This window comes from Mesocricetus auratus, unplaced genomic scaffold (assembly GCF_017639785.1).
Source record: "Mesocricetus auratus isolate SY011 unplaced genomic scaffold, BCM_Maur_2.0 Super-Scaffold_100676, whole genome shotgun sequence".
NCBI lineage: Eukaryota > Metazoa > Chordata > Mammalia > Rodentia > Cricetidae > Mesocricetus > Mesocricetus auratus.
The window spans coordinates 132,096,700-132,106,497 of record NW_024429266.1 but is presented as its reverse complement, the minus strand read 5'-3'; the positions used below and the strand labels follow the sequence as shown (position 1 = coordinate 132,106,497).

At 45.6% G+C, this 9,798-nt stretch overlaps 1 protein-coding gene across 1 annotated transcript; it reads left to right on the top strand.

Moving 5' to 3' along the window:
* Positions 1 to 1,147: 1,147 nt before the first annotated feature.
* On the top strand, positions 1,148 to 7,476 carry Tex37 (testis expressed 37). Its single transcript, XM_005076079.2, has 4 exons — positions 1,148 to 1,244; positions 2,419 to 2,455; positions 3,833 to 3,925; positions 6,961 to 7,476. Exons 2-4 carry the CDS (start codon positions 2,429 to 2,431, stop codon positions 7,381 to 7,383), a joined length of 543 nt encoding a protein of 180 aa, XP_005076136.1. The 5' UTR covers positions 1,148 to 1,244; positions 2,419 to 2,428; the 3' UTR covers positions 7,384 to 7,476.
* The last annotated feature ends 2,322 nt before the right edge of the window (positions 7,477 to 9,798 follow it).

Genomic DNA, 9,798 nt, shown 5'->3' with positions numbered 1-9,798 from the left:
TTAAATGTAGTACAATGTGATGATCTGTGTTACAGTCTGTGATGAGGAAGACTGTGAACAACACAGGATTTTAGTCTCCAGTGAAGGACTCTGGAGTGGAGTTTTACCCACCAGGCTTCATGAACAGCACCCAGTTACTCCTGCAGGCTGCTCTCCCAAGTGCCAATAAATAAATAAACAGATAAATAAATAAATAAATAAATAAATAAATTCACCTTCTGCCTTTACGCACTTGGCAATCTCATTTGTCTTTTTGTGACTAGTTTTTGAACAGTGTAATGTTTTCCCTTTCATCCTCTATGTAGCATGGGTCAGAACCTTCTGAGTAATTTTTCACAGCATGCCCGCACCACATTTGGGTGACCCCTTCAGCTGCTGGTGGCCATTTAGGCATCATGAATTCTGCTGCTATGAGCAGTGGTGCCCAGTGTCTCTGAGTCTCTGCTTTTAACTCCTTTTAATTTATGACTAAAAGTGGAATTTCCAAATCACATGGTCCTTCTCCCTGTGATTTTAAAAAACACTTATTTATTCATATTTGTGTGTGCTTGTGGTGGTCAGAGGACGACTTTCCATCGTATAAATTCCAGGTTCAAACACAGGTAGTACTACTTGGAGCAAGACTCTCCCCGACGAGTCTTCTTTGTGCGGCCCTGTGGTTAACTTTTGAGAAACTCACAAACTATTTTCTCTAGATGCACCATTTTACATCACCACCAACAGTATATGAGAGTTTTACTCGCTGAATCCTCAGCAACACCTGCTACTTCCTCTCTGGGTTGTTTGTTTTTTAATAGCCTTGTTAATACAAGTAAAAGAGAGTAAGACTTTGACAAATAGGTGAGCCAGGCTCTAAGACAATAGAAACCTGCAGGCATGGATTTAGCTAAATTCAGGCTGATGTCTTCAACCAGCTACCTCTGCTGGCAATAGCCTGCCCTGCAGAGTATTGAAAAGCATCTCCCTTCAGGACCACCCAGTCATGTTTATTCTGATCCAGTTGGTCCAGATGTACTGAGACTCCAGAAGGAGTAAGCCAGGGACAGGGGAACTAACATTCAGGAGGGGCGACTGGCTACCCACATCACAATGACCAGGGCCAATGACAAAAACAGTTTCAATTGTGTATGTCAGGGCTGATCTCAGGGGCAGGGTTATCAGCGAGACAGTGCCAGCAGGACTCTCATACAGCAGGGACACCTGGGGTAGGAAGGGCAGGAACCTGTGTCTTGTCAAAAGAAAAGGTAGGCTTTGAACTAAAGTGGACCCTGGCTCAGGACAGGAGCTGTCTGTATTCAGGAAGGAGGAAATGTACAGTATCTGCTGAGATCTGGCCACGTTGGTTGATCCAGCATGGGCCTTGGGCAGAGAAGCTCCCGGGAGTGAAATGAGGGCGTGGTTGCTGGGGATGTAGCTCAGTTGGTGGGGTGCTTAACTAGTTAGTATACCTGAAGTTCTGAGTTCTTAGTACCACATAAACCAGACGTGGTGGAACTCACTTGCTTTTTGGTTTTCTTTTTTCTTTTTTGGGGGGTGGGGATTTTTGAGACTTTGAGATAAGGTGTCGCTATGCAGCTCTGGCTGGCCTACACCCCACTATGTAGACCAGGCTAGCCTTGAATACACAGAGATCCACCTGCCTCTGCCTCCTGCGTGCTGGGACTAAAGGTGTGCAGTGCACACTTGTAACACCGTCACTCAGGAGGTTGACATAGGAAGATCAGAACTTGGAGTTAATTCTCAGCTACTCAGAGGTTTGAGGCCAGCCTGGGCTACATGAAACCCTGTCAGAAAGGTGAAAGAGAGACAGAGACGAGAAACCCACAACATGGCTTCCTTGAAGACTTCAGGGCTGGCATGAGGGACAGAGTTGGACCTTCATGTCCATCCTTTGTCTGGGAATGCCCCACAACTTTCTTTACCTTGGACATCCTGCTAGAGCCCCAGGTCTGGGTGCCACCTCTGGGCAGGATGAGCCCTGGGCCACACTGGCTGGGGAGATCCCACTCTGTACACCTCTCTGCTATTCAGTGATGTGTTAGACCTGGAAATGGCCAGGCTGGGGGATTTGCATCACAGGGATAGGCAGATGCTGTAAAGTCACGGCTTCTGTTTCTTCAAACTTCGGTTATTAAATGTGCTTTGCTCTTTGATGCGCCTTTTGGAGAGATGGAGCTGATGTCTTGAGTGAATTCTAATTCCTCAGAATCCTGCTGATAGTCCCATTCTAACCAGGCCCCAGGCATCCATCCCTAGTGCCTCTACTGGCTCCAGAGACTATGTAAGGTGGAATCTTAGGGAAGGTGGAGAGGGATGGACTAGGGACCAGAGCAGTCCTGCTTGCTTGTATAGCTGTGGAAACAGTGGGATATTGCCCCTGCTTGAGGCAGAGCAGAGCTAACTGACATGTCTCTCTAGGTCCTTGGCCATGGCACGTGTGGTGAACCCCAAAAAGGTGAGTAATGTGAGCTACACAGCACAAGGGGAAGTTTGCACCATTCTAGAGATTTAATTGTTCATCGTGCATTTAATGGGCACTCATGATGTGTGTACCAATCCCTGGACTTCAGAGACTGAGAGCTAAAACAAGGTCTCAGTCTAGGTGGTTGTTTTGTTTTGGGATATGTCTATTTTTTGTGTTTTTGAGACTGAGTCTCATTATGCAACTCTGACTGACCTGGACTTGTTATAGCTTGTTGTGAGAACCAGGCTTGTCTCAAACTCACAGAGATCTGCCTGTTTCTGTCTCATTAATGCTGAGATTACAGGTGTAAACCACCACACTTGGCTAAATTTTTTTTTTTGAGACAGGGTTTCTCTGTGGCTTTGGAGGTTGTCCTGGAACTACCTCTTGTAGACTAGGCTGGTCTTGAACTCACAGAGATCCACCTGCCTCTGCCTCCGGAGTGCTGGGATTAAAGGCATGCGCCACTACGCCCAGTAGCTAAATTCTTTTTTGTTTGCTTTTTAAAAGATTTGTGTATTTGTATTTTGCATGTGTGCGAGTGTTCTGCATGTATGTATGTGTGTGCCTGGTACTCACAGAAGCCAAAAGAAGGCATTGGATACCTCGAAGCTGGAGCTCTGAGTTCTGGGTGGTTGTGAGTCTGTGGTGCTGGTTACTGAACCTAGTCTTCCATGAGACCAGCAAGTGCTCTTAACTGCTGAGTCATCTTTCTGTCCCAGCTTGCTTTTTCTTAGGTGGTTTTTGCTCTTTAAAGGCAGTGTTTTTGGTTTGTTTTTTGCTTTGTTTATTTTTGTTTTTGTTTTCGTGGCAAGGTCTTTTTCTATAGTCCTGACAGTCCTGGAACTCACTATGTAGACCAGGCTGACCTCAAACTCACAGAGATCATCTGCCTCTGTCTCCCAACTGCTGGGATTAGAGGTGTGCACCACCATGCCACACCATCGGCCAGTGTCTTTCGTGGTCCATATGCCTTGTACTCCTGAACTTCCTGCTTCTACCCCCAACTGCTGTATTATGGGTGTCACAACCTTGCCAGATACTTCATTAAATTATGATTTTTTAAGATTTATTATTTTTAAGTGTGTGTGTGTGTGTGTGTGTGTGTGTGGATGGAGGTGCCCTCAGAGGTCAGAGGCATCAGATCTCCCTAGAACTACAGGTAATTGTGGGAACCGAACTGTGGTCAGGCTCCTGTGATAATGGGAGGTGGGAGGAGGGTGTAGGGGACAGAAGTCAGATCCTGCACAACTTCGGACGCCAGGCCCCAAAGCTAGCTTTACTTTTACAGTCAGTAAGTCCTGAAAGATTGTTAGCAGAAGAATGATACAGCTAGGCTCTTTCTTTGCTTTCTCCCTTGTCCCCTAGAACTATGTGGACCTAGACATATATCAAAGCTCGTACATGGTCGACTATAAGCCCTTCGGAAAACACAAATACTCCAGAGTCACGCCACAAAAGGTAGGGGTAGCTGTGGGTCTGTTATCCATTCCATGATTCCCTGGAAAAAAATCTTTATTTTATTTTTTGTGTGTTTTGCTTGATGTATGTTACTACAAGCATGCAGAAGTCAAAAGAAAGTGTTGGACCCTCTGGAACCAGAATTAAGGAATGTCGTGAGCCACCAAGCCAGTGCTGGTGACTGAACCCTGGCCCTCGGCAAGTGCAGCAAATGTTCTTAACCACTGAACCATTTCTCCAGGTCCATGACATGGCTTTTAAAAGCAGTCAGTACCAGGGAAGTTTGCTTAGCGGTTCTGCACACTTGTGTTTGCAAGCGCATGCATGAAAGTGATATGTCAGAATGCATAGCACATGTCAAATTGTAATTATTATGCATTTACAATTTAAGTAACACTGATAAGGGCCAGCAAGATGGCTCAGCAGGTAGAGGTGCCTGCCCCCAAGCCTGAGTTCAATTCCCAGGACCCACATGGTAGATGGACTGAGCAACTCTCATAATTGTCTTCTGACTTCCACATGTACCATATCATGTAGCGTGTGTGTACACCTCCACATATACCATGGTGCATACACACGCATGCACAATAAATAGTTAAATGTAACAAAAATTTAAATAACACTGATGAAAACAACACTGGTGTACCCATTATTAACCAGGTATGCACATTCCGTTCTTACTCCCATATTCTGACATTTTTCTTGTTGTTGCTTATTTTGAAATAAGGTCTCATGTGTTTTTTTTTTAGTATTTTATTTATTTATTATGTATACAATCTTCTGCCTGTATGCCAGCAGAGGACACCAGATCTCATTCAAGGTGCTTGTGAGCCACCATATGGTTGCTGGGAATTGAACCCCGAGTGTTCTTAACCACTGAGCCATCTCTCCAGCCCAATCTTGGAACTTGAATTTTTGATATTCCTGCTTCCACCTCTTGAGTATTGGGAAGACAGGCATGTGTACCAGGCCTTCTCCTCCTCCTTCTTCCTCCTCCTCCTCCTTTTTCTCCTCTTCCTCCTCTTTCTCCTCCTCCGACAGGGTTTCTTTCTTTCTTTCTTTTTTTTTTTTTTTTAGAAAAAGAGATTTATTTATACTGTGTTCTGTCTGCGTGTATCCTATGTATCCTTACAGACCAGAAGAGGGCACCAGATCTCATTACGAATGGTTGTGAACCACCATGTGGTTGCTGGGAATTGAACTCAAAACCTCTGGAAGAACAGCCAGTGCTCTTAACCTATGAGCCATCTCTCCAGCCCAAGACAGGGTTTCTCTATGTAGCTTTGTAGACCAAGCTGGCCTTGAACTCTTAGAGATCTGCCTGCCTCTGCCTCCCGAGTGCTGGGACTAAAGGGGTTCCCCACCACTGCCCAGCCTCTCTCTTTTTTTCAAGAGATAGAATTACTTGAGTTCAAGAGATTACTCATTTGATAAACTATTTGCTGTACAAGCATGAGGACCCAAGTTTGATCCCTGAAACTCACATAAAAAACCAGGTATAGTAGCATGTCCTTGTAATCCCAGTGCTAGGGAGGCAGAGACAGGTAGATCCCTGGAACTCATTGACTATGCAGTCTAGCTAGATGGGCACCAGTGAGAGACCCTGTCTCAAAAGATAAGGTGGATGGTTACTGAGAAACAACATATGAAGTTGATCTCTGGTCTCCACATGTACTTGTACAGATGTGCGTGTTACCCCACCCCCCCTCCCTGTGTGGCATGTAAGAGCACACACACACACACTAAATAAAAATAAATAATTTATGTGTATATTGGCCTGCATGCATGTATGTGCACCACATGTATGCCTGGTGTATACAGAGGCCAGAGGAGGGCATCAGATCTTTTGGTATTGGAGTTAGTTGGTTTTAAGCTGCCGTGTAGGTGCTTGGAACCAAACTCCAGTCCTTTGCAAGAGCATTACGTGATAATAATCACTGAAGTATCTCTCTAGCCCCATTATTATGTAAGTTTTGAAAAGTGAATCATTCATCCCCTTCTGTGGCTTTCATTCTTGCTAAGCATTATGGGTATCACTCATTTCTTGTATAGTATTACACTCGAAGAACTTTCCACATTGTGGGATTCCTTCCCTTGGTGGACACCTGAGTTGTTTCTTGCTGTTTGGATGCTTCTGTGAAGAGGAAGCATATCCTAATGTGCAAGAGTTTTCTGCCAGGAGTGGGGTTGCTAATTCTCAAGAACAGCGGTGGTGGCCATGGTGACACTGCTGTTCTTTGAAGCTTGAAAGGGTTCACAGATTTGGTGAGTGTGGAGTCATATGGTCTGTGGCCATAATTTTCTTTTTTTTTAAATTTTTGTTTTGTTTTTCAAGACAGGGTTTTTTTTTCTCTATGTAGCCCTGGATATGCTGGTACTGAATCTATAAACCAGGCTGGCCTAGACCTCAGAGTTCCACCTGCTTCTAATCTTCCAAGTGCTGGAATCAAAGGTGTGTTCTACCACTACCTGGCTTTTTATTTTGTAAATTTTATATTATTTATGTTTGTATGTATGTGAGGTACATGTTGTCAGGATGCCCACACACACATAGACTGAACAACTACACAGATTCACAACCAAGCACACACAATAAATAAAGTGCTATAAAAAAAATCAAACTGTCCAGGTTGTGGTACAGCACACCTTTAATTCCAGCACTTGGGAAGGCAGAGATCTCCGTGAGTTTGAGGCCAACCTAGTCTAAAGAGAGAGTTCTAGTACAGCCAAGGCTTCACAGAGAAGCCAAATAAATAAATGCAAATTAGTATTTATGTGTATGGGTTTTTTGCCTGTACATATGTCTGTGTACCATATACACACCTGGTGCCCACAGAGGCCACAGGGGTATCAGTCCTCTGGAAGTGGAGTTATAGATGGTTGTGAGCCACCACATGGGTGCTGGGAACCTCAGTCCTTTGAAAGAGCAGCCAGTCCTAAACTTCACAGTTTTAAAAGTTGTGTGCATTTTGTCTGGAGTGCTTTGAGGGACACTGTCTCGACGACCTTTCTCAGTCTTCCCTTTGTTTCTACAGCAGGCCAAGCTTGACACTCAGCTCCGGAACAAAGAGTTTTACCGGCCTACACCCAGCCCTAATCCCAAGTTGGAGGATGGGTACCCTGCCTTCAAAAGACCCTATATGACTGCAAAAGACTTGGGACTCCCTTGCTTCTTCCCACCACAGAACCTGGTAACCCCTGTGAAGGATGAGGGCAGGTTCACCAACACCTGCTACTATGCATACCCAGCTTCCCTGGCTCTGTATCTGGCCCAGTATGACCCCTACTGGCTTCATCAGAACAAAGACTTCCCATGCCTCATGGAGCCTGAGCGGCAGCCTGCTCCAGAAGTGGGCAAAGGCTACCTTCTACTCCCCGGCTGTCCCTGTTTTTCTCATCAAAGAGTCAAGGTCCCCATCTTGTATAGGTGGGGTCCCATACTGCCATTTTACCAGTAGAAGTGTGAGAATACCTGTTGTTTCAATGCATGAGAAAATTCATGCCAACGCTCAGAGAAGGTACCGAAAATAAACCCGGGAAGATGATCCTGATGACAAGGGGTGTTGTTTCATCATAATCACCAGCCTCTCTGTCTCTGTGCAGGAAGGGGGAGGGGAGAGAAGAAGGAGGTTGTGTCTGTGTGCCCACCTGGAATTAGTGTCATTTATATATATTTTTTTAGCTTTTGGGGGGTATGTACATAGAATGTATTGTGTGAGTGGTAGCACCTGCATGCCATGGTACACATGTGGAGGTCAGAGGACAATCTTGGGTGTCATTTCTTATACTTTAAGACCTGGTCTTTTTTGTTGCTTGCTATTGCTCACCTTAGGCTAGCTGGTCACAAGCTTCTGGGGGTGATATCTACCGCCTCTGCTTCCCATTTGGCTGTAAAAAACACTGGGATTAAACACGCACAATGACACCTAGCTTCACATGGGTTCTGGGGATTCACACTCATGCTTACACAGCAAGCCCTTTAAGGCCTGAGCAATCTCCCCCAGCCCACCATGGTTTTTAGTTTGGGTGGGAGTGGCTTTGTTTTTTCATTTAGTTTGGTAGAGGGCAGGGACAGAAGGGTTGTATCACTGTGTGCTTGTGGAGGTAGAGGACAGTCTGTGAGCCTCAGCTCTCTCTTGCCATCACATGGCTCCTGGGAGTTTAAACTCAGGTTGTCAGGCTTAGCAGCAAGTACCCTTACCTACTGCGCCATCTCACTGGCCCTTGGTGAGAGTTTTTGAAACAGGGTCTCATTCTATAGCCCAGCTGACCTGTACCTTACTCTATACTTGAATCTTTTTGTTTGATTGTTTTTTTGTTGTTGTTTTGTTTTTGAGACAGGGTTTCTCTGTAGCTTTGGAGCTTGTCCTGGAACTCCCTCTGTAGACCAGGTTGGTTTTGAACTCACAGAGATCTGCAGGCAATAAACTGAAGAGAGCCATAAAAACAGCCCTGTTGCAGAGTCTTACTGTTTTAGGCATTTTCTGACAGTTATGATTTGAATGTCTTCCCAGAGAGCTTGGGTATTGAACATTAACTCCTAAGTTCACAAGTTGCTGGTATTTGAAAGTGAGGTGTTTGGGAGATAATTGCAATTGGAGGAGGTGATGATGAGGGGTGACCATGATGACTTTTTGGCTTTATTTTTATTTAATTTATTTTAGTGTGTGAATGGATGTTCTGCCTGTGTGTCTGTGCACCATGTCTGTACCTGGTGCCATCAGAAGTCATAACAGGGTGTCGGTCCTGGAGTTACAGATAGTTGTGAGCCCTCACTGTGGATGCTGAGAATCAAACCTGGGTCCTCTTAACCACTGAATCATCTCTCCAGCCACATTTGTGGAGGAAGAAGAAGAAGAAAGAAGAGAAGGAGAAGGAAGGAAGGAAGGAAGAAGAAAGGAAGGAAAAGAAGAGAGTATAGAGTTCTTTTTTAAAATTTATTTTTATTTAAATTAGAAACAAGCCTGCTTCACATGTCAATCCCAGCTCCCTCTCCCTCCCCTCCTCCCCTACCCCCCACTAACCCCCTACCTCTTGTCCCTCCCCTCCCCAGGGAGAGTGAGGCCCTCCATTCGAGATCCCCAAAGTCTGTCATCATCTGAGGCAGGGCCTAGGCCCTTTCCCATGTGTCCAGGCTGAGATGGCATCCCTCCACATGGAGTGGACTCCCAAAGTCCAATTGTATGCCAGGGATAAATACTGAGGCCCCGTAGATTGCTGAGGCCTCCTCACTGACACCCAGTCTGGATCAGTCTCATGCTGGCCTCTCAGTCATCAGTCTGTGGTCCTCGAGCTCCTCCTTGTTCAGGTCGGCTGTTTCTCTGGTTTCACCAGCCCAGTCTTGACCCCTTTGCTCATTAATCCTCCCTCTGTGCAACTGACTTCCAGGAGTTCAGTTCAGTGTTTAGCTGTGGGTGTCTGCTCTGCTTCCATCAGCCACTGGATGGAGGCTCTAGGATGGCATACAAGGAAGTCATCAATCTCATTATAGGGGAAGGGTATTTAAAGTAGCCTCTCCACTATTGCTTGTAGATCTCTGGAAATCTCCCTAGTGCCAGATCTCTCCTCATACCTATAATGGCTCCCTCTAGTATGGTATCTCTCATCCTGCTCTCTTCTATTCTTCCCCCAACTCAACCTTCCTGCTTCCCCATTTTCTCCTCTACCCTCCTCTTCTTCCCTTCTCTTTCTCCCAGCTCCCTCTACCCTCCCCCTAAGCTCCCAATCTTCTCTGGGGTACCGTGCATGTCTCTCTTAGGATCCCCACTGTTTCCCAGTCTCTTTGGCAGTGTGGATTGTATGCTAGCACTCCCGTTTCATGTCTAAAATCCATATATGAGAGAGTACATACCATGTTTCTCTTTTTGTGACTG

Bases quoted from the DNA above. Each gene is read 5' to 3' on its own strand.
- Tex37 (XM_005076079.2), top strand. From the start codon at position 2,429: ATGGCACGTGTGGTGAACCCCAAAAAG. The intron at 2,456-3,832 runs GTGAGTAATGTG...CTTGTCCCCTAG, and splicing joins GTGTGGTGAACCCCAAAAAG to AACTATGTGGACCTAGACAT. The intron at 3,926-6,960 runs GTAGGGGTAGCT...TTGTTTCTACAG, and splicing joins CCAGAGTCACGCCACAAAAG to CAGGCCAAGCTTGACACTCA.